The 24,538-nt window shown below is 43.3% G+C and overlaps 1 protein-coding gene across 1 annotated transcript in view; it reads left to right on the top strand.

Annotated features, from left to right (window-relative positions):
• Positions 1 to 24,538, top strand: part of CAPN6 (calpain 6) — a 56,169-nt gene that overhangs the window by 17,523 nt on the left and 14,108 nt on the right. Inside the window, exons 4-8 of the mRNA XM_061445718.1 lie at positions 17,554 to 17,685; positions 18,144 to 18,352; positions 18,697 to 18,889; positions 21,044 to 21,237; positions 22,898 to 22,975. Coding sequence (XP_061301702.1) covers positions 17,554 to 17,685; positions 18,144 to 18,352; positions 18,697 to 18,889; positions 21,044 to 21,237; positions 22,898 to 22,975 — 806 coding nt within the window. The remainder of the gene's footprint in view (positions 1 to 17,553; positions 17,686 to 18,143; positions 18,353 to 18,696; positions 18,890 to 21,043; positions 21,238 to 22,897; positions 22,976 to 24,538) is intronic.

The raw sequence follows: 24,538 nt of genomic DNA, 5'->3' as shown, positions 1-24,538 counted from the left end.
CTGGATCAGCTGGATTCGAAATCTGCTTTCTTCTTTGTCTTGTTTGATGGAGTCAGTTGCTTTGGATCATTTACACCTGTAGAAGGAAATGTAATGTTGTAATGGCCAGGAGGGGTAAGTGCCACTTGGTTTTGCCCTGGAGTGCTGAGACAGAGCGAACACCTCTGCGGGGGGAAAAAAGGCAGGTGGTTTGGAGGGACTGTTCAGTTGAAGCATTTGTTTTAGTTTTTGCTTGGATGTTGCAACTTCCCCCAAATACACGAATGAAAATAAAACATTTCTAGACTTTTTTGTTTCTTGGAAGCAAGGAAGCATTTTCCAGCTATAAAGGGACTTCCCCTGCTCATCTCCTAAGGCACTTGGAACGGCATGTTCTGATGGTGTCCGGCCGAGCAGCTCCCTGCAAACATCATGGGCTTTGTTTTGTTTCTTTCTTTCTCCCATTATTATTTTCTCCTCAGGTTTTGTGGTGTTGAGGTTCTTTGGTTTGGGTTTTTTGTTTCCACTACAGAAAATGAGTTGTCCCTTTACAAGGCAGCACAGCTTCACTTGTTTCTCCCTTCCCTGACTGCTCCTGTGTTTTTCTCCTCCTACCATTTGCAGAAATAAAGGAAACTGCCCAGGCAAATCATCCAAATTGCTGTTGTTTGTGGTGCTGTAGCTGAGGATCCAGGCGTTCTGAGGAGTCTTGTGCTGGGCTTTTCCAGCCCTTTGTGTCTAGTCTTTGTGCTTCAGTACCTATTGTTGGGGTTTGATCAGCATAACTGCCTTGCACCATAACCAGGTCTGAGCCTGTGTGTGTTTCTAGCTCTTCTTATGGTGATTTGCTTTGAGTTTGGGGGAAAAGGGGTACTTCCCTGAGAAGCAAGGAGGCAAGGGACCAAATAAGTGTCATCCTTTGCAGACAGAAGGATGCTCGGGGGTGTTCATGACTTCCATCAAGATGCTGTTGCTTCTGTATCTGGGATGTGCTGTGTCCTGCTGCCTCAGAAATTGGGCAGAAGGAGCTGGTAGCCAAGGTGAGTCAAGAGCAGAAGGAAATACTTGCACCAGAGCAATACCCTTTAGCAACAGCCTGGCAGATGAAGGTTGTGAGCTACATGCAGATGTTTGATGCAGTCCATGGCTCTTACTTGGTGAGAAATGGCAAAGGTGGGGTTTTGGGGGGAGTGTGCTTGTGTGTTTCACAACTGGGAGGTGTTTTTTTCCCAGCTGGCTGGAAAAGAGAAAAACAGGAGCATTTTTGTTACATGAGCTATGTAAAACATGATTGACGGCTCACAAGATGGGAAAGCAGCCTGGGGAAAGAGGCAGACTCCAAAGAAGGCACCAAAGAGCATATGATTTTGTCCCCTGTGCTTAACATTATTATTCATCTGTTCTTGTTAGCTGATCTCTTACAAGTCAACTCCTGTAGAGCAAAGGGGAGGGCCTTTATTGCCAGAGTAGAAGAGACAGCTGCCAGAAGATATCCTTCCTCAAGCTCTTGAAGGCCCATTTGTTGATCACAGTAAAGGGGAGTAGCCTGGATGGGTGAATATCCTGGGTGGAAGTGCCCAGGCTGTGGCTGCTGTGCTAGTTCATGTTCAGCACAACACGGATCCTTTCACAGTGGCTGTGACATGCTCTGCTGCGAGTCCTGTCTCATCTTCCAGCAGCCACTCTAATTGCAGGTTATTGCCAGAGGTTTGGGTTTGGAAAATGTGTGTTGACTTTGTCTGCAGATTTAGCCTGTTATCATCCTGAAGTATTTAGCCTGTTATCTTTCTGAAATAACCTCTGTCACTAAAACGCGCAAGTAATAATTAACAGGCTTGTCTCTGGAATTTTGCTGTGCGTTGGATCCTGCAAGAATCCTGTTAATGGCAAATGTTTTCTACCTGACTGCATTTTTCTAGAGAGAGTATCTTAAAGGTGAAACAAATACAACTATAAATTTCACCAGTATAAACCCCCAGCACCCTGAAATCTTGATCCACTTGCAGTAGCATTTCCACTTGCAACACCAACCCAATTTCTCATATAAATATGAAGCCCTTATGTCAGGGTGTGGGTGCCAGATTCACTGTGCACTCAGTTTGTGTCTGGTCCCAATGACTGTTAATAACTGCAAGTGCTTCGCACTCCCAGGTCCCCACCCAGAGCAAGCAGGATGGGACATACATGGATGTACATACATGGACACGTGACAGGGACTTGGGAAGCAGAATGGTGCAGTGGGAAGGAGGACGAAGGAGTGCTTTGGATTTGTGTTGTCACATCAGGGCAGATCTGTGGCATTTTAAAGGCAGACAGAGACAAAGAATCTGTGCTATAAGATTTGAGTGGTGTTAGCTTTTTTTTCTCATTGGGGTGAGTCAGTATTTGTATGTCCTAAGAGTAGTGATGGGAAAACAGTAATATTCCAGATGACAGTGCAGCTGTCAGCTCTTCTAGAAGATGGGTCCAAGAAGCACTGTTGTGGTTTAACCCCAGCCAGCAGTGAAGTACCACACAGCTGCTCACTCTGCTCCCCCGCTGGGATAGGGAGGAGACTTAGAAGAAGGTAAAACATGTAGGTTGAGATAAGAACAGTTTAATAATGGGAACAAAGTAAAATATAATAATAGTAATGAAAAGGAGCACAAGAACGATGAATAAAACCCAAGGAAAAAAGAACCAAGTGATGCACAAAACAGTTGCTCACCATCTGCTGACCTGAGCAGCAGTTAGTGGCTTAAGTCAACTCCCGCCAGTTTCTGTACTGAGCACGACATTCTGTGGTATGGAATATCCCTTTGGATAGCTGGGGTCAAAAGTGCTATCTGCTTCTTCCCGACTTCTTGCTCTGCCAGTGAGGAAAGGCACATGGGAAACTGAAAAGTCCTTGACTTGCAGTAGCACTACTGAACAACAACTAGAGCATTGGTTATCAATGCTGTTCTCATACTAAATCCAAAACACAGCATTGTACCAGGTACTAGGAAGAAAATTAACTCTTTCCCAGCCCAAACCAGGACAGACATGGAGAAGTTACTGGACAGAACAACCATGAAACATAAAGGGCTGTTGCAGATGTCTTGTTAAATGCCTTCTTTCCCAGTTTTGTTCCTGTAGTGTGGAAGTGAGCAGAGCTGAGTGTGGTGCCCCGAGGACTCCTCTCACATAGCCAAACTAACAAGTAGGGATCTCTTAACTCCCTTAATCCATCCCAACTGTTATTGCTGGCAGTGGCCAGGATTCAAGTCTCAGAAGGTTGTGTACAGCTGTGTGCCCCTCGTCCGTGTCCCATTTTCCTAGACCAGAATCTGCAGTTCAAATCAAGGCTGAGGTGCACTGGGGAAGTCGGTGTGCTGTGGCTCAGCCATGCTCTAAATAAGAAGCCCCAAAGATGTCATGGTATTTCATTCAGATGGACTCCAGTTCTGCTTGAGTCCATCTGTCAGGAACAGGAACTCTGACTTGTTCTAGGCTTTGTCCCTTTCCTCACCTTTCTGTAGCAAATTAGTGACACCCAACTGGTGGCAGGTTTAGGCCTCAGGAGACTTTGATTGTGCTTCAGGGTGTTAAGCAATTTGAAAAATGAAAGCACGGGAGAACCTGGTGCTGCAGGACTTGGGAGGAGAGGTCCCCACTTCTTCGAGATGGGTGTTCAAGAATTGCTCTTGGGACTGGAACAGATACTGCTTTATTCTCCTAAGATGTTATTTTAGAAAGCATCCTTTTCTAAACGGGAATTTATGAATTTAGTTGAATTCACTCTCATTCCCATCAGTGATACAAGGTGGTGCACCTCCGTATTAACAATATGGTTTTGGGGGTAAAACCCTGGTCCCTTTCAAAGCTTTGGGATTTTTGCTGTGGTCGAGGGTGCCATCTTGCCTTTCCCCTAACTGGCTGAGTATGGCATCATGAAGACATTCTTTGGTGTGTTTTCATCTTGGTTTCTGACTGGATGAACCATTGCTCCCAGAATATTTTGTACTCGATGTTTTCATCTGGGGAAGCTGTGACATGTTTCTCCTGGAATTGCCAGACTGTTCCCAGAATGGAGCTGTTGCTCACCCTTATTAATTCCATAATTTATTTTTTTTGTTTGTTTGTTTTGCCTGGAAAATCTTGTTAAGATGGAGCTTACCCAGAAGAAGAGATGAGCAACAATCTATAAAACCTTTAGCCGTCAGCAAATACCCCATGTCTAACCTCTCCAGTCTGGTGACTGGGTGGACCCTGCGTGACATGAACTTGATGGCTCAATCCCGTTTCTGGTGTTACTTCAGAAAATTCTTTGTTCCTCATTTGCTCTTCAGTGTTGGCTGTGTCATGTCAGGAAGGAAAAACCACAGTGCCTCCTGGCCAGCATCCCTGCCCTCCCTCCTCAAAAAGCTTGCTGAGGAGCTGGGAGTTCAGCGATGTCCCAATACACAGCTCCAGCCTTCCTCCCGCTGGTCTCACAGGTACCAGGACAGTGTGAGGCATAAGGACCCCTTTTGTGTGGCAACATCCTTGGATACACTCACCCTTTGAGTGTTGCATTTCAATATGATGGAGAGATAGTTTTGAAAGTGGCATCTATTTCAACAGTATTACCCACCCAAGTCTTCCAGGGATATAATTAGGAGCAAACATTTGTAAATGACATGCATGCTTGCCAAGCAGACAGCTCTCCAGATGCCAGTATTTTGTTATCTTCTCTCTTGGCAGTTTATCCAGTTTATATTTTCCTCCTTCAGATTGGATGGAGACTTTCTTATATTGCTGCGTTTTTCCTCTAAAGAAAAAAAGTACAAAACAACCTCAGCGTCTTTTCTAGAACATAAACAGCACAATTCCAAGCTTCTGAATGTTTCTTTAAAGCTTAGAATGCCAGGGTTTTATTTAGTTGGTTCAATCGTCATTAGATGAAAATTGGTTTCTCAGAGGCTTCTGTTTGTCCTGAGGCAATGTGATGACGGCAGGGATGAAATGGTAAAATATCAGGCTGTAAAACGAAAAGCCCAAGGATTACATCCTCAGCTAGCTTAAGTCTTTTTACTGTGATTGTAAGTTCATTGATTCAGTCTTCCTAAAGAATTAAATGTCTGGTTTGTCTGAAGGAAAAATTATAGCCCAAACATGCCAGTTGCAAAGGCAATTAAGGTGCTGTTCTGTCAACAGCCTTACCCGAGACTCCCAAAAATGCTTTGTATGTTTATGCTTTTCTCATTGTATTTCCATAGATAAAAGGGTATTTGGGATGAGTAAAGTCCTGGAATTTGAGATGTTCTGAGCCATTATGTCTTGGACTTGCAAAATAATTTGTTTCATTTCATGCTCTTTCCCTGTGATTTAAATGTGTCCTTCAATATTTTATGTAAAAATTAAATGAAGATGTACGTTTTCCTGGAAGCTTTTAAAGCTCACTTACAGCTGCTAAAGGCAGGACAAAAGGTTTTGTGGTGTTGTTTCTAACCTAATCATAAAGGTTAAAATGTTCCCCATTTACATCTTTTCAAGTTTGTAGGAACTAAAAGGTTCTTTATCAGGAAAATACACTGTTAAGTGCAAATGTGCTCTTCTGGGTTTTATGCACTGAACTTTGGCCAGTGTTGCAGGTCAGGAAACCATCTCCACCTACTCATGTACATCAGGAAACGGCATCTCTCTTCTCGGAGATACTCATAAGTGACTGGGACACTGTCCTGGGCAGCCTGCTCTAGGTGGATACTCAAAAATGCACTCTCTAACTCCCATGTCTGTCTGTTTCACCAGGAATAATGAAACATTCAGCTTTATGCAGATGCTTATTTTGTTGGCTGCAACTTTTTAGGTGGAAAATGGGATCTGGAAAAGGACAGAACTGGCCTCATTAATTAAAAAAGCCTTCAGGACTTGTCCTGTCTAATAAAGAGCCTCTATGCTGTATAGAGCACATTGAGGTCTGATTTTTGCATAGAGACAGCACTTTCTGGTCTGACACTGTCAATAAATAATCAAAATAGGGGGTTGACTTTATAAACATTCAGTCCTGTGATGGTGAGACAAAAACTAAATCTCGTTTAGCAATGATCCAGCTGTGGGCTGGACTTTAGGCTGCAACTTGAGAGCTTTACTGCTGCTTCAGCTTTACTACAGGTACAAGCACTTGTGGGACTGATGAGGAACATGCGTGCAGGGCTTTGCTCTCCCTTGGTCACCAGGATAGCCATGTAGAGTTGCAAAGAGTTTGTGCAGAGCTCATCTTGCTGTAGATTTTGTGCATGACCACTGTTGTCTGTTTTCTCCTGCCTTCAGATAAGCGTCATGTAAGACTTTGACATCTAATTTTCCTCCCTAAACGGAGATGTGAATGTGGTACCTCCTCCTCTTTCACTCACTGACTCTGCTCACAATGGAAGTTCTCAGAAGTGATGTCTAGAAGCTGTTTTCACATTTGGGCATGGGATCTAACTGGTAAAACAGCTAATGTCAGGACTATAAGAGGAAAAATTCAAATTTAATCCAAACATTTCAAATGTAATACAAAGATTGCATTTCTCATCCCTGGTCTTAATGGGCTTTCTCTATTCCTAAAGACATGATGAATCTCTGGTGTATAGCAGTATCTATCTATGGATATGGGTGGATTGAGGGGCTTGAGGGGCCTTGTACCTCCCCTTGCATAAAGCAACATCACCCCCTTGGCATAGCTGGAATGATGATGATTTACGGCTGGGAATCTGGGTTGCATCTTAACATTTAAATAGAGTGAACAGCATAGGTTCTAAGGGGGATGGTGTGCTTGGAAGAGACAAGGACACCATGTGAAGCTACTTCTGCAGACATTCTGAAATCTGCAAAGAATTAAAACCCCTTCTAATGACCATAATGGCTGCACTGTGAATACTTAAACAGTAAAACAGGAAAAAAGCAACATTGGCAAACCCCAGCGTTATTAGAAACAGGCCCTTGTCCCTGCCTTTGGAGAGTTAAGATAGATTTCCTTAGGTTTTCCACTAACTTTACTTTGCCTGTTAGACCCTGATTGAATCAAGTAATTAATGTGATGGATGGTGTGAGGGTGGGGTTAAAAGGTGACTCATGATTTTCTCTTGGAAGTGGTCTGTGTGTTGAGCACTAGTGGAGAGGTTACCAGAGATAGAAGTGAGCTGGAATGATTTCAGTGTCCCTGATGGGGTTTAGAGTTCCAGCTGGCTGGGATGGTTTTCCTGGTACATCATAAAGAAATTAAACCCCACAGAAGGGGAGCAGTGCTGGAACTGGAGTGGTTCTTCAGCACTTAGAGGTGGAGCACTGTGCTCTAAGACTAGCTGGAATTTGATGTCTAATCAAGTTCATGTTTGAGTTACCAGCACCTCTCAAACTTGTCTTGCTAGGAGACAAGCAGACTGTTTCTCACAACAGAAGACCTTGAAAGGTTTCAGTCATCTCAGATGGTTAGAGGCTTCAAGTCCTCAAGTCCTCACAGCAATTCCTAAATGTTCATAGAAAATCTCCATCTTTAAAGGAAATTTTATGGTGCTTTGAACAGGCAAAAATTTTGAACACCAGAATTCTTACTGATTCCTTTTGAAATGAGTTGATAACAGAATGTGGGTAAGAAAAGCAAATGTGAGAACAATGATAAGAGGCAGCACTAGAAAAGAGGATACTTGGTTGAAGCATGAACTAAAGTGAATTCATGGATACAGTGGCAGTACTGGCCATCATTTGGCATCATTGGCTGCAGAGATGGCATATTAGTCACATGCTTACCCTTCAGCACCTAATATGGTTCCTTAAATTTCAAAAGCTTCCTGTTTTTTTTTAACCTAATAGAAGGAAAAGGGCTTATCCAAAAATGTGTTATTTCAGTCCCGTAACAATCTATCCTAGGCAAAATCAGAGCTAGCCTACATGGATGGCACAGGATGTGCTTGACTGCCTGGCAGGTAGGAGAACCGCACCTTTGCTGAAGTGCCTCACTTTGGAAATGACTGTTGTGAGTGTTTCAGTTTCATCATTCAAAACTGAAGCAACTTATCTCATGATAACTTTATTGCTAGATGGCCATCTTTCCAAGATGAGGTCTTAAGAGATGTTTTAGAAGCTGCTGTTTATTTTTAAGATATGTAAATATATTTCTAGTAGTAGTTGTGAATTTACGAGAGACGATCCCCTGATGTGGCTGATCATAAAAATGCTTCTAGCATTCAGATGTAAAACAAATGCTGCTGTATCATTTCTAATGCAACATTTTTAGTAGCTCAGAATCTGAACTCTTAGGCAAGCAGTGAGATTCCTTGAAATGGGAAGGTGGTTGGTTGTTCAGACTGTCAACCAGGTATGTTTTGGGTTCTCTCTCTGCACAGGTCAGTCTGTTTTGTTCCTCAGCAATATTTTCTGTATTGCTGCCTTTGGGGGCAATTTGCAACACTGGTGACCTTTCTGACCACTCTGATGGGTGCTGGTGTTCATCCTCACTGCATAACTTGGCTGACCTGACGCCTGCTGGCACCTAGGCAGCACTAGATGTTGGTGTCACTGTCCTGCCTGCAGTTCACACCCAGTCTGGACGGTGAATGGAAGGAGTGGGCTATACCAGAAGGTCAAGGAGTAGGCTGATGGGGAAGGCTTTTTTCTAGAGCTTGTAGAAGGATCTGATGAACTTCTGATGGTGTGAAATGCTATGGTTCTCTCAAGGTATTGGGCATATCTCTGTGTCTGAGATAAATGCCATAATTAGTAGATACTGGAATCTAGGCTGAAACCAAATCCTGCTGGAAAAGGATGGGAAAAGGAGAAACTTGTTGCTAGAGAGGTTTATGCTCTTTAATGCTTAGATTGATGGTTTAGATTTAAGCTTTTTAACCTCTTAAGTTTGTGTATTGCCTTTGGACAAGGAGGAAATACTTCCTTTCAAGCAAAACAAATCAGCTTAATTTGAATTTTCATTCCAGACGGTGTTTCTTAGATGACCTGTCTTCATTTTTGCCACACAATGCCCAATATAATACAAAAAAATACCCCAAAAAAGCCCCAAAGGGTGACTCTGCTGAAATCTACCTAATACTTTTTTGTAAACAGCTCATAAAAGGCTGTAAACGCCTCATAAAAGGCAATGATAAGGAATTCAGTCTGCGTCAGTTTTCAGCCCCTTGAGACACAGCTTAAGGTCAGACTGGACAAGCCTAGAAAGGTCATGGCCACTGAGCCAAACTGATGCTCATTATCAGGCAAAGCAAATAGCTGCCTCCACAGCCAGATACAGACCTGGGAATTGTTTATTGCACCCTGGTCCAGTGCTGAATATTTCAGTGTTGTGGAAAACTGTGTGTGACGTTTTCCACCCTCCTTTTCTTACTTTTTTTTTTCCCCATCTTGGGAATCTAGCTCAAGAACTTGACTGAAAAACATGTTTTGAGGAAGCAGTAAAAAACCTAAACTATAGCTAAACAGTGGGTGGCCTTTTGATCTAATGAACTGTGAGTGGACTTACAGCCTGTGTCTGACCTCAGCCACATTAGTGTGTGCCTGGAACTGATGTCGCTCTAAACTGATTGTCTTTGAACTTGGGCATCCCTCTGTTACATGCATTTAATGCAGAGATGTTTCTTTGCAGAAATAGGCTGGTTTGTATCACCTCTTTCTCAAATGAAGTGTACACTTGGGTTTTCTTGAAAATGCCCTCAGTTTCTTTCCATTGGAGAAAAAAACCCAACTGTTCTGAGGTCCCTGGCTGCTGGCAGTCCATGTGGAGCAGTTACAAGTTGCTAAGTAGCACTCCGTTATGGCACATGTACAGGCTAACTGCAGAGCTCACATGCAATGAGTCTGACTTGTCTGGGGGTCCTTCCCCACATGCTGTGTATCCCCTTGCAGCCATACACATTCTAATCTCTAAGAATGGTTCTGAACTCGTTTATGACTTTTAAACAAATTGCTAATGTCCTTATCACTGCTGGTGGGCAGCTCATCCAACAAAAGCTCTTTTGATGTCTGTGTTTATGGTAGTAAGTGTTGAATATTGTCCACCTTCAGGTAATATATCTACTGTATCTACCTGTTTTTATGGAGCTTCACCATCTTGAAATCACAGCAAATTCTTTTAGAAGCATTTTACAAGAAACCTTTGGTTTATGGCCCAAAACTGGTGCCTTTTCTGATGGGAAGAAATTGAAATACACTATTTTAGCCAATTAAACTGATGCTTTGATTAATTTTTTTTTCCTCCCAAAATTTTGTTGCACAGCTTTGGAATAGCAGAAAATGAAGAGGTTGGAATTGCTAACGAGTGAGACATGGAGGAAATAAGGTATTCCGGAGAAGGTTGCAACATCAACCAGCCAAAGTGATCTCAGGCTGCTCAGTGTCTGTGTTTGCTAAGCCAGCAGTAGTGTTTGAGAGATTTTAACTTCATATCACCAATTAATACTATTTCAGATAAAATAACCTCTAAAATAGGTATATTCTAGGTTTTAACCTGCGCTGCTTTGGATGCAGTTCCTCTAACTCACTGTGCCTGCTTTTGTGATATGTATTACTGGGTTTATTTGATCAAAGACACGAAGAATAACATTTTGTGCAGCAGCTGGTTAAAAGCCTGTTCTGAACTATTACCTTGGTTTGTGTGATCAGCAGAGAGAGAGGCCTCTCTCCAGTGTTTCCAGACCGTGAGAGGTGGCTGGTAACGTCTGTAAATTGCCTCTTGGAAGAACCTGTGTTGTGGTTCCAGGGGAGGTTGGACACCTAACTGAGAGAGCATGACTGTTTCCCGAGGTGAATCCAGTCCTAAGAATAGCATCTCTGATTGCTGCTCATGAAGAAAAGTAACACAAATTGTAGTACTGAATTTAGAGGAGGGAGCAGGTACCAGAGAAAAGGAAGGAGGCAAAGGCTGTTGTTTGAAAGTGGAGTGAGAAAAAAAATGTTCTTAAACAAGGCAGCTTTTCTCTGAAAACAAAGTGTTATGAATGTACTGCAGTTCTATAGGATGTTGATCTAAAGCATCACAAGCTACGAGAGTGTAAGAGATGTCTGATAATACTTCTAAGAGGGTCCTGGGAGAACAGGAAGCTTTCCATTGTATTCTTGAGTGATTTCTGGGGTGAAGTGGCAGAGAACTTTAAGAGCTTGAGTAAACACTTTGTTATTGAGGTTCAGGAAAAGGTCAGCCCCATGCACATCATTTGTACCCTTTCCAGCAACTGTCAGCATTCTGGCTGGGAGCAGCTCCAGCGCTCCAAGGGTCAGGTGGAATCTAGACGCAGCCAAGATACACACCACATTGCCCAATGTTTGGGGTTCTTTTCTTCCAAAACGTTAATTCAGATTCTCCCCAAATATACGTGTCCCATAGGCAGGGCAAGGCTGCCACCCATGGCCTTCACTGGGTATTAGTCACCACCAGCCCCAAACTGAAAAAGGGGGAAAAAAGAGCACTATAAAAATGTCTGTGATGCATTTGGTTTTGTAACAGGACTTATTGGAGAGGGAGGAGGGGGAAGAAGCATTTCTCAATCCCCAAGTAACTGAGGGGGTTTTTACCCAAGGCTAGAGCAAACTGGCATACCCTTCCCTTCCATATGTACAGTTGGGTTTCTTTTTTAAGCAGTATTGGGCATTACCTTCCTCTCGGGAAGGGATGTTGCTAGATAGTGGGCATGAACTTTACAGAGGAATTACACATCCTGATCCTGAGGTGTACAGACAGAAACCTGAGGGCAAAGTCTTCCTTTTGTTCATCTATGTGACATTACAAGATCAAGCCAATCCTGGTCTCAGAAAGGGCTGCTTCAGACAGGGTCAAACCTGACTCCAGTTTTCTGTTGGTGGAGGTTTCCTTGGGACCTGCCCTCTGAGGAGTTAGAGCTATACCACAGGGCAGGATTGTAATGTAAAACGTCTCTTTTTTTCACTCCATAGGCAGTTTTTGTCAGGCATAACAAGGTTGCAAAAGGCAGTTGGACCCAGTTATTTTTCTTCTTAGGGCTAACTGCAGTTGCCTTGGCAAAGAGCCTGATCTGGAGAGGGCTTCTATAAACATGCCAGCACAGCTGGGATTTATTATAGGATAGACAATCTCTTCTACTTCTTCAGCTACACAACCTCAGTAAGTGCTGTGCTTGCTGCTTTCCACTGGGGAGGTTGGTTCATAGGCAGCTGTAGCCAAAGCTGAATTTTTGCATCCATATTCAGGAAGAATTGCCTTTCCCCTTCCCTGCACTGACCTCGCCCTCTACAGGAGTTGACATGAGGATGGGAGAAGAAAATGGAAAGAATTCTCAGCTCTCACATAATTCAAACTGCTTTAAAAATCAAGGGGATGATGTACTGGGCTTAAGTTGATCAGTCTGAACAGGTCAAGGACAGTGCTTGTCTCTAGGTTTTGTGTGCAAGCAAAGGTAGATTATTTTTTATGTTAGGGCTGGGTTCTTTAAAGGGTGCTGAAGAAAGTAAGCTCTAAATGCTACTGAATCCTATGAAAATCTCGGTTGCAGACATCATTATTGCTTTGTTTCTTCCCTTTCCCTGAATCTCTGTTTTTCTGCCTGAGCCAGCTGACACACACTAACCATTAAACCTTTTCTCAGTCATCAGAAATGTCTCAGCGTTTCACAGTGCAGCTTCAGTTTCTATCTGTGAAGACACACAGGTAATTAATTAACCCTTTGGATGTCTTTCTCCCTGCTATAACCAATAGAGCATAACTTTTAGTTCATGGAAATTGATAATATTTATGCCAAGAGAACATACAAACCATTCCGTAGCTCCAGTGAAATGGGTGTTTGTTGTCTGCCATGGTTCACATTGTTTTGAAACTTCCTAAGAAAGAGATGTTGTAGCAAAAGCCAAGTTGCCATCTTTCATCTCTGTACTTCAGTCCAAACATTTTGTATCCCAGTGAAATTCCTGACTGCAGTTTGTCAGACCTGAGCAGATGACTGTTAGTCTAATGGCATAGATTGCATTATAAAAACGGATTGTGTCACCAATACATACCAGCTTGATTTACCAGCTTGATTTCCTTCCAGCATGTGATGGGATGGATCTTGTGACTTAGAGAGGAGCAGTAGATCTGGTATAGTTTGACTTTCATAAGAGTGGCAATATCTGGTATGTCTCTCCACAGTATGAAAAATCATTCATTCAAACTTCTGTAACAGGGATGCAGAGCTGGTGAAATAAATGACTTGGAGCACTCTCAGGCTGGCATTGTATCGATGGAGCCCTACAGAAATCTCCCTTAGTCTTCTGTTCTTCAGTATTTTCATTACTACTTGGATGAGGGGCTAAAAAAGCATGTATGGGAATTCTGAAGGACTGAGATACGATTGCAAGCCAGTTTGCAGGGTGGAGAATTCAAACTTATCTTGATGTCTTGAGAAAATAGTGTGGAATAAATAGGATGGAATTCAGCATCACTTCATCAATGCAACCAAGTTCAGTGCTTTGGTATTAAGTGACTTCATGGCTCAGTTAGGGAGAAAGAATGACTGGGCAGCAAGTCTGTAGAACAGGATCAAAGGCTGGGTCACAGTCTGAATGCAAGTTATATGTGTGAAGTTCAAGTGAAAAAAGACAGGAAAACAGGACCCCAGCTTCAGTAAATGAGAGCTTTGAGTTCTGCTCAGCACTGCTGAAGCCTCATTTGGAGCATAGTGTCTGGATTTGGGCACTGCACTTCACCAGTGATACAAAATACAAAGAACCAGTTACTAAGACTAGAAGAGAGAGAATTGTTACAGGCTTTTAGATTATATGAGGGGTAGCTGTAGAAAGGAAAAGTAACTGTTCTCTCCATTCACAGAAGTCTTGGGTTTGTAGAGCAGCCCATCAATGCTGACCAGTGGAGGAAGCATGTGAACTTTCCCCCATGCACTGTGTTAAATGGAGGTTAAAGAAGCTTCAGTCACAAGTAGGTTTGGGATAACCAGTTTGGACACTAGGCAACTGTTAGGACTGACTGCCTGTGAAGGTCTCTCCCACTGTTGTTTTCTGTGATCCCACATTAACTGAGCTTCTCATCTCCAGACTGCTCAGTGTTCTCTCAACCTAGTATTAACCAGTTCATTTACTCCATTATGAAGAGAAACCGATTTAAATCAGAAAAAGGGGTTTGTGAGCCACTTTATTTCTCACAGCATCGTCGTTGAGTAACACTGAATGTCACATCTTTAAAGCCTATGCAGAGTAGCAAGGATAGGAGATGACACAAATAGACTTCTGTCATGCAAATGGAAGTCTGGTATGAAAAGAAGAGCATCAAGGTTTTCAGCAGAACTCTGAGCCCCTGCATCCTCTTACCTCACTTTCAGACTATATAGCCTAATTATAGTTCTGCAGATGGTGTTTATTTCATTATGCACTTGCAGAAGGGGAGAACTGGGGAGAGCTCTCTCTTGGATGCTGGAATGCTCCCTGTGGGCATAAATAATAAGACAAATGCTTTTATTAGTGGTGGCGTATCAGAAATAGTGTGGCTGTTATACGTCAATGGTGTATCATAACTCAGTAACCTCCTTTAAACTTTTTCTTGGAAGTGTGAAGCTATTTCTTTTTTTTACAGCACAGATGATGCAGGCTGATCCTGAGCAAAGGGATAAGGGCTAAACCACTATATTTGCCAAGGAAGCACTTCAGTGTCCAAGTGCTTGGGTGCTTAGGTTGCAAGGGAGAGAAGGCACCAGGTCTCCTGAAGCTCCTGGGCCACATCTCATGTCAATCTCTTCTTGTAATTCCACTGATGGCTTGGTCCTTCAGCTGTCCAAAATTATCACTGCTGGGAACATTATTGGAAAGGTTGGGGGGGGGGGGGGTGTGTTTGGTTGGGGGTTTTTTACATGCTTGGGACAACCAGAAGTGCTTCAAGATCCTCCCAAGGACTGCAGAAAACTGTATTTAAATAGCACATTTCCAGCTGTAGTGGGGGGATTGCGGTTTAGCTGATGCCATCTCAAAAGTTTCCCTTAGAATTTACTATTCTGCATAAATGGTGAAAAGCAGAAAGCCCGAGAGAGCAGACAACTGAAATCAGCCAGAGCTTGTACCTGAGTGGTGGTGTGCATCTCATCTGGGCCACACAGTGACAGCCATCACAGAAGCTGTTATAGTGGCTGTAATTAATGACAAGAGAAAAAGAGTTAATGTCATTTTCTTACTCTGGTGTTTAGTCTCAGCAGTCCAGGGCTTCTAGGCAGCTTAATAAGAAAGGGTTTATCAAGCAGGATCCTGAAGACTTTAGTGGCTGTGGTGGAATCAGGGAGGTGCTGTTCCTAAGCTCTGCTGTTCCGTGTCTGCTTTGGACCCCAGTGATCAGCAAATGTTAATCTCATCCATAAGCTTTGGCAGCTGACACGTGTTGCTCTCTGTTTTTTCTCTGAGGACTGTGTGAGATGCAAGACATGCTTCAATTAAAAAATACCAGTTTAATGTGGTTTTTTTTTTATCAAAGCAACCCAAATAAGAGCAGATATTTGTAATACATGGTAGTGCTTAATGTCTTTTGAAAGTTTTGGCTTCCTGTAGTGACAGAGAAGTTTGGACAATTTTAATTCTGAAGGCTCCTTTTATCCCATGTTTATTATGCTAAGAAAATACCATTTTGAAAGGAAAAACAAACTGAAAATGTTGCTGCCAGAGATGCATGGAAATGGGATCTGAAACTTGAGTCTATCCGAGCTGGCTTTGGAATGTGTGCTTACCACCATGAAGGCCAAGCAATTAACTGATGTCAACCCTGCAACAGGCAACCGAGTTGACTTACATCAGCTGAAGTGCCTAGCCTGGAGCTTTTGCTGCTGTTCTGTATCAGAGCATCCAGGCAGATGAAATGAATCTGTCCATGATGCAGATGGGTATCGGGTACATGGTCAGTTTTCCTCATAGGCACCGTTTTGTTATTCAGAATTCTGTTAAAGTCCGTTAATAAGCTCTGAAATGTCTCTCAGTGAAGAGGTGTAAGAAACGCTGGCAGAAGAACAGTGTCATGTAATGATCAGTTACTTGTTTCCCAAGAGGCATTTAAAATCTCTACCAATTGTTATTTAATGAGAAATGCCTCAAGCCAAAAATACCATTTTCTTACAGCAAACAGCAGCAGCACCATGCATTTATACACCATGAGCTGACTTCAAGCTGCCATCTGCTAAGGTAGCCCAGGAAAACAGGCTTTTCTCTCACTGAGGTGCTGCTTTTCTCTGAGACTTAAGTTCAGCTGGCACTGATTTGTCACAGTCCCATCAAAGGGAAGGCTGAGAAGTTTTGACATGCCTGGTGTGTGGCCAGCCTTGGATTGCAGTCTTGGTGTTTTGGGATTATCATCTGTAATTATCAAAGGGCAGTGAGGATCCATGAGGTAAGGAGCACAGCTCCTTACTCTGCTACTGATAACCAACTGGAAAGACTGCAGTGAATTTGCAGTCTCCTGCCATGTTGAGGGGAGAGGGTGTTACTTATTCTGCATTTCTAATGCCTGGATATAAGATAATTTCCTTTCCACGGTGTTGGAATTTAGAGTTATACTGTGAAAGAGCAGAATTTCTTACTGCTCTCTGTTCCCCCATCCTCTCAAACCAGTCAGGGAAGACAATGATTCACACAAGAGTCATGAGCAATCACTGGGTTGAAACCAGTAGCTTCCATACCAATACTGGGGCAGGCAGATTACCTGTTTTCTGAAGGGTTGCTTGGGAAGCTCTCTCTGCGACTGTGAGGCCACAGATGTTCAGCAGAACACTGTCTACCAAGGATTTCTTGGTAATGACCACAAAACTGCTGCAAAATGTACCCCTGTGGCTTTCCCATGTTCAGTGATACTTAGAGGTGCTCCTTCCATTGCCTTGATCTGCAGGCTATAAAGACACAGCAAGGGGCAAGCTAGTGAGGAACAGGGAGACATCACAGGAAGAGATGACTGTGCTTTGGTGAGAATCTGCATGTGAATAGAGACGGAGCCAGGAAAGCAATGGGAGGGGAGGAAGGAGTGGTTCTAATAAGAGCCAGAGAAATAAGCAAGACAAGACCCAGAGAATAAGAGGCATAATTCACAGACATGTATTCGCTGCTGCCTTTGGTGCTGGGTGGGATGCAATAACTCATGCTGGTGGTGGAAGAGGGTTTCCAGTATGTCAGCCAAGGGAGTGGCAGAGAAGGAAGAGGAGCTTAGAGTTCTGGAGTCAGTAGCATCGTTTCCTGCTGCTTTTCTTGATGTTTTTCTTTCTGCTCAGAGCCTTTCCCTGTCATGCTTCCTCCTTCTCCTTTAATTTACTTTTAGTTCATTAACTGTGCCAATGCCAAATAAGTCTTCCAAATGTTGAATTAATTCCAGTCCTCAAAGATCACCCTCAGCGGAGGGCAAAACCAGGAACACTGATAAAATAAGAGGCAAATCCTGGTGTTTAGATAAAGCAACACAGTCTAGTTATAGAAACCTAATCCTGTGTACCACAACTTTCAAATACAGTCAGTGTCAGAGAGCTTTGGAACTTCCTGGTACAGAAACTCCACTCTTCAGTGGGAATGTGATGCGCACCAAGTGTGGAGAGGAATAGCTGGAAGGATGCTGTGATCATTTCTGGAGTGGAGTCTCCAGTAACTGCTGTTTTGCTTTGTTAGGACCTCTGTGAAGACCCGCACCTCTTTGTGAATGGAATCAGCTCCCACGATTTACACCAAGGCACCCTGGGGAACTGCTGGTTTGTGGCTGCATGCTCCTGCTTGGCTCTGAGGAGGAACCTCTGGCAGCAGGTAGATGATCAGTGTGCTTGGTACATGAAAACTAACAAACCCTGTTGTTTCCCTACCTATCAACCAGTGTTTTTCTCTTTAGAACCATTGTGCCTCTAATGAGTGTGAATTTTGGTGACTTCACATTCGCTTTCTTCAGAAGTTGCTTTTTCATCCTGTGAGACTTCCACAGTCCCACTGAGCACCAAAGAAGAGATATAACAAAGCCACAGTTAATAGTGTAATAGGTTCTGTCTTTCCCTGCAGAGCAATTTGAATGTGACTTTCCTAAATGATTCTTTGAAATAGGACTATAGTTGATGTTGTACCAAGTTCAGCCTCTTTTTGCACCTCATCTATTTGAGATCGACTACTCGTAAAGCTGAATACCAGCATAGCGCATGCCCCAGGGCAGTCTGCCCTCTTGACAAATCCTAACATGGTGCATTTGGTGAACTTTCCTTTCCATGGTTCCTCAGGTGATTCCAGATTTTAACGAACAAGAATGGGACCCAAAAAACCCAGAGAAATACGCTGGGATTTTCCGTTTCCGTTTCTGGTGCTTTGGAGAATGGACAGAGGTGGTGGTTGATGATCTGCTGCCAACAATGGATGGGAAGTTGATCTACTGCCATTCCAATGTGAAAAATGAATTCTGGAGTGCACTGTTGGAGAAGGCTTATGCAAAGTATGAACTAATTCATTGTCATTTTAGTCCTCAGTGCTGTCCCTTCTATCCATCTGTTTGTTTTTCTTTCAACTCTGTCATATTTTCCATAGGTTTTAGGTTTACTGCTAGTAGAGAACCTAAACATGATTGAAAACTCCTTTGGGGAGTCGTAAGAGTGCAATGTACCTTTCCTTCAGCAGCCCAAAACCTCAAGGGTCATTCGCCTTCTTTCCTAGAAACCCAGCAAATGGTTATATGCAAGCTGATGTTTTGTTCTGTGGTGAAACACAAGTGTATTTCCTACATTCAAGCTGAATTACAACAGCCACTTGGTAACTGAGAATGTTCTGTGTTGCCTCCAGGCTGGCTGGATCTTATGAAGCCCTGGACGGAGGCAGTGCTGCAGATGCAATTGTGGATTTCACTGGAGCAGTGGCAGAATCTATTGATTTGGTACAGGGCAAATATGGCGAGATTATTTCTGAGCAGATGAAGCTGTTTGAAGACTTGCTGAAAGTGCATAAAAGAGGCGGGTTGATCAGCTGCTACATTGCGGTACGTACAGAGAGGTGGATTTGAGGAGTTAATTTCAGTTTAAAAAATCCGGGAAAAATACCACTATTACTATATTGAGTGTGTCATTCATTTGTATGCTTTGGAAAAGCTTCCTATGGAAGAAACTAGCAAGTGGCAGTGCTGTACAGCTCCACGAGCCACTAAATACAATCACAAAACCACAAAGCCGTTTGTGCTGCCACTTTACTGTGGATCTGAAATAATATTCTTTCTGAGTGGTCACAGTTGGGTATTGACCCGAGGTTAATCCACCCAGAATGCCCTCGTTTACAGGCCAGATAGCAGCGCTCATTTTCTCTGTTTCTTAGGGAAATCTGTTTAGAGAAAACAGTTCTGCTGGCACTGCACTGCTGAGACTTCCTGACTTTGGTTGTGAAGGTGCAGTTGTCTCGTCAGTGTACAGCTGAGTTGAGCTGAGAGGCTGAGCTCCCTTGGTTATTTAGGTAGTGCTGTTTGTTAATAATGGATGGCAAACCAGACTTCACGTGAATCACGTTGTGAGCGTTGTTTCTGGGATGGTAGGTTGCTCCCAGATGCTAAGGCAGTTGTTTCTTAACATGAATCTCCTGAGGAGATAGGCCAAATACAGGGAGCTGTATTTAGAAAACAATTAAACAGACAGTTGTAATGCTTTCACTTCTTCCTAGCATTATATTTCTTCCTGTCAAGTTAAACACAGATGCTTCTAAACATTGTTTACACAGAGGCTGTTCCTATTGGTTTGGCTTGACTTGTCTGCATTTATCACTTTTTGATAGATGTATTATACACACAGCGAAGCTTGCTAGGTATAGAATATTTAATACTCAAGTGGCTTCATTGCTGACTTACAAACATGTCATCATTTTCCTTGCATTATAAAATAGCCCTGAGGTCCACCATTTAGAGATCTGAACAGACAGTGGATGTTTAAATATCTCATTGAAATAAATAAATGCCTTCAGAATGAGGTGGGAAGGGCAGCCTAGCAGTAAGAAAAGCCAAGCCTGGGGGATAACAAAAGCTGCAGGAGAGGTTACAGACTCCCATGCTGTCAGGGACTATTGTTTGCTTTTAGTTGTGAAAAATGCAAGTGAAAGTGTTACATTGGAGAAAGCTCAAACCCATTGGAAATGTCAGCCAGTCTCGGTGTAACACATAAACTGATTCTTTAGGAGGTGCTGTTGGTGAAAGGCAAAGAGGTGTTGGCGAGAGTCTCACGGTTGCCAGACCATCTGTCAGTTCCAATTTGATAGAAATGGCTCTTTTCTGTCTTTTCCCCTCCCTGATGTCTTATCTTTGGGAACTGAACACTGTTGTATCAGTGCAACACCTGCATTAGGAGAAGGACCATGTCTGTTTAGACCACAGGAATTCTGCAGTGGGTAAAAGTATCTGAGAAAGCACTGTGTGCGTGTCATACCTTGAATAAGTCCAACTCTCTCCACCAGAGCAAAGGCTTGATCATTTTGCTCTTTAACTAGCTTACTTTAAGTTTACATGCAAGGATCTGCTCTAAATCTAACTAAACCTAATATTCCTTCCTTGTTGCCAAGGGAATAAGTGTCTATAGGCCCATTGGGCTATAGACCAACATAGGTGAGAGAGACTGGATGTGGCTCAATGCAGAGATGTCCATGCTGGCTCTATTTGGATTGTTTCTTTTCAGAAAAAGAGTTATAGCGCTGATACAGCTTTACTTTTTCCATTGTTCTGTCTGGTATGTGTTGCTCAGAAGCAACAAAGCACTGGCTTTGTAAAGGGCCAGTCATTCAAAGCAACTCCAGCATCTTTTCATGGTACTGCTGTTCTGGTTTTAGATGTACTGCTGAGATTTTGATCTGGATGCATTAAATGAAATTGTTGTAGCCACCAGCCCAGTCTTTAACTCTCAGAGGCCAGGAGGAGACAGAATGGCTGTAGCAGGCAGCATTCTCCTGTGCTCTGGACTTGCCAGGCAGTGTCATGCAAAAGACTAGTGGGCCACTAGTTTTGAGCCCCAGTGCTGTTGTCTTCCTGCACAGTCAAAACACTTGGGAAGAGAACATACAGCTCTGTGAAAGAAAACAAACCTTCCCCATCCTGCCCCTTTGAACATGTGTCTGTCAGGTCCCTCAATGATATGAGTTCTTTTTGTCATTCTTGGTGCTAAAGGCTTCCTCTGGCAGTGCCAGTGAAGTGGAGACAGAGATGGGTCTTGTCATCGGCCATGCTTACTCAGTGACTGCAATTCGGAAGCTGCGCCTTGGAGAGAGGCTCATATTCTCTTTCAAGGCAGAAAAGCTGTTTATGATCAGGCTGAGGAATCCCTGGGGGAAAAGAGAGTGGAGTGGCGCATGGAGTGACAGGTAAGTGCTGCAAAAGGAATGAAACTATGATTATGGTCACTGGTTAGGTGCATGGTTAAACACTGTTAGGACACAACGTCAGTCTGCAGTACTTAGGAGTGATGGCTGAACTATTGTGCCATCGGTTAGCATTCTCTGAGCAAATGAAGACATCCTGGAAGAGCCAGGAGGTTATGGCTTCCTGGACCTTTGTTTACTGTATATATACATCACTGCTCTGGCACACTGGGCCACAAGTAGAAAAACAGTCTATGATTAAGTGATGAGTCAAGAACATGAGGTTTGTTCCCAGCTTCAACACTGATTTTGTCTGTGACTCAGTTTCTCATCTGCAATTGCTAGCTGCTGGGGATGGTATCAGCCTCTTATTCTTGGATAATTTAAGTGACTGGTGAAAAATGCTGTAAAATTGCCACATTTGTGATGCCTGGAATTATTTTCTAATGAATTTTAATGTGGGCATCGAGCTCAGCAGGCACCTCTAGAGAGACAGAAATGATGGCTGGAGGGGATGTATTCCATCACTGGCAATTTACACATGAAAAAACATTTAACTGGGCTGTGCTTACCAGCCACTGTTAGCATTTAATAATGTAGTGTTCTTAACAACAGGATGGTAAGTACTTACCTTTTATACTTTAGCTAGCAATAATCAATTACTTTCAAAGAGTTTGGTCCAGGTGTATGTGAAGAATGTGCAGAACTACTGTGTCTTCTTTAACCTGTGGTTCTTCACTAGCTCTTGTCTTGCGCAGCCACCACTCCTGCCAGTGGAAGCACTGAGGACTCTGAGGCTGGCCCCTGGTTTTTGGCCTAACAGAATTAAATTGAGAATTTCCAAATAGGTGAAGAAAATGTCTGTTATGGCAAGCAGCTTCCCTTCCCTCCTGCCAACCACCTTCAGCTTTATCCTCCAAGTACTTCTGGAAAGGGAGAGAGGAATTGTGGCTCTGTTTGTCTAATGTAGCACATTAGGGAAGGGGATCGCGCTGTCTTCCATCATATTGTCTGATTTAAAGATCAGACTGCTTGCATTTAGGATCCTGTGCTCCCTGTAGTCAGTGGAAAGAGGCAGGTGCCTTCAGAGCATGTAAGCTGTATGTTAATGCAGGCAATGAGGTGTCCATGCAGTGTAGTCACACTGGAAACTGGACACTAGGCTCCTGCTGCAGCAATTTCTTCTCAAAGGCTCTCTGGGGAAATGTTAGACCTCAGGTCTCTTTTATTTAAAGAGCTATAAGGCAAAGAGAATTCTCTGGTCTAAGTGAGGTGTTCAATAAGCTCTTGAGGAAGAAAACTAGGTTTCTTTTGAAGGGCCTCCAGGGAATGGATTCAATCTCATACAGCCTTCCAAACCAGCTGGTTTAGTGTCCTAAGGGAGGGTGTGACAAAGGAAATCAACAAATATCTGCTCTAGTTGTGACAATTTCCCATTCATCTCTTTCTTTTGTAGCAGCTTTCAAATCAGTTTATGTTTTCAAACTCCTCCTGTAAAAGCCAGTCACTTCTTCCTGAATATCATCTGTCCTTTCAGTACTCTGATGTTACCTTTATAAGGGACTATCAGAGAATTTTCCTTGCAGTTTTATTTCCAGGAGGCAGTACTTAACTGAAGTCATTAATCATCCTTGCTGTTACTTTATTCCTCTTTTCCTTTTAGTTCCGAGGAGTGGAAGAAAGTCAGCAATTCAGAACGTAAGAGCTTGGGACTCACTCTTGAGAATGATGGAGAGTTCTGGTGAGTGGGAACCATGTGAAGGGTTTGCAGGTACTGGCTGCACTGAGTAATTGCCATTAATTCTGCCATTAAACAACTTCAAAACCAGCTGCCCCCCATGGATAAGATTATCCAGTCCTGGCACAAGGTCTGTTTCTTTTAAACCCTCGAGGGATGACAGAAGAACAGAAACGATGGATTAAAAGCCAGTAGAACCAAATTAGTAGTTCTTGGTAACTGTAAGTTTCAAACACCCTCAAAATCTATTCATCCCAGAAAGCAACCATATCCTGGGCTGCATCAAAAGGAGCGTGACCAGCAGGTCAAAGGAGGTGATCCTGCCCCTCTACTCTGCTCTTGTGAGACCTCACTTGGAGCATTGTGGGCAGTTCTGGTGTCCTCAACATCAAAAGGACATGGAACTGTTGGAACAAGTCCAGAGGAGGCCACGAGGATGATCAGGGGCTGGAGCACCTCCTGTATGAAGACAGGCTGAGAAAGTTGGGAGAAGAGAAGGCTGCGTGGAGACCTCAGAGCAGCCTTCCAGTATCTGAAGGGGGCCTATAGGGATGCTGGAGAGGGACTCTTCATTAGGGACTGTAGTGACAGGACAAGGGGTAACGGGTTAAAACTTAAACAGGGGAAGTTTAGATTGGATAGAAGGAGGAAGTTCTTTACTGTAAGGGTGGTGAGGCACTGCAATGGGTTGCCCAGGGAGGTTGTGAATGCTCCATCCCTGGCGGTGTTCAAAGTCAGGTCGGACAGAGCCTTGGGTGTCATGGTTTAGTGTGAGGTGTCCCTGCCCATGGCAGGGGGGTTGGAACTGGATGATCTTAAGGTCCTTTCCAACCCTAACTATTCTATGATTCTATCTGTATTTAGGACATTCAGTCAGAATCCAAAACTACATGTGTTGGTTTACATGAGTACCAAATATTGAACACAGTGTCAATCCTGTTTCCTAACTACTGTGCTTATCTCTAGGATTTCTAGGTCAACCATCACTGAGGTATCTATAAATACAATTACAGCCAAAGAATTTTTGTATCTGTTGGTGTTTTCCAGCATGGGCACAAGTGTTCATTCTCTACAGATCTCTAGAACTCTAATATGACTCAGTTTAAAGCTTAGATATGCCGAGTCCATCCAGCAGCAGCTTCAGTAGGTCATTAATATTGCACAAGTGTGTGCTGGGAAGGCCCAGTATGAAAAGTCTTCTGTTTGCTTGGCTTTGTCAGAGCTGGCAACTGGAAAGGTTTGGTTCTGGGACATTAATAAGCCAGGGCATGGTGTTATTTCAGAGGTATGAAGCTGTTAGAGGAGGTGAATGTTTCTAACTGCTCTGCAAGCCAGTCTGTCACTTCAGCAGGCACAGGTTATAGCATTGAGATGGTGCTAGATAAAAGCAGTATCCAGAGTACAGAGGTTTGAGTCCTGCTCAGAGACAGTTGTAGCAATAAGGACCAAGGTGTGAATAGTGCTTTGGTTGCAGATAATCTTTTATCTTTGCAATATGCATGTTAACAAGTTCAGCCTGGTAGATGCAACCTATCCTTTAATAGGTGTAGGTGCTGCAACAAATCC

This window comes from Pezoporus flaviventris, unplaced genomic scaffold (assembly GCF_033815535.1).
Source record: "Pezoporus flaviventris isolate CSIRO_AGI_PZ_B2104156 unplaced genomic scaffold, CSIRO_AGI_Pfla_v1 ptg000005l, whole genome shotgun sequence".
NCBI classification, from domain to species: domain Eukaryota; kingdom Metazoa; phylum Chordata; class Aves; order Psittaciformes; family Psittacidae; genus Pezoporus; species Pezoporus flaviventris.
This window is presented reverse-complemented; position numbering and strand designations above follow the sequence as displayed.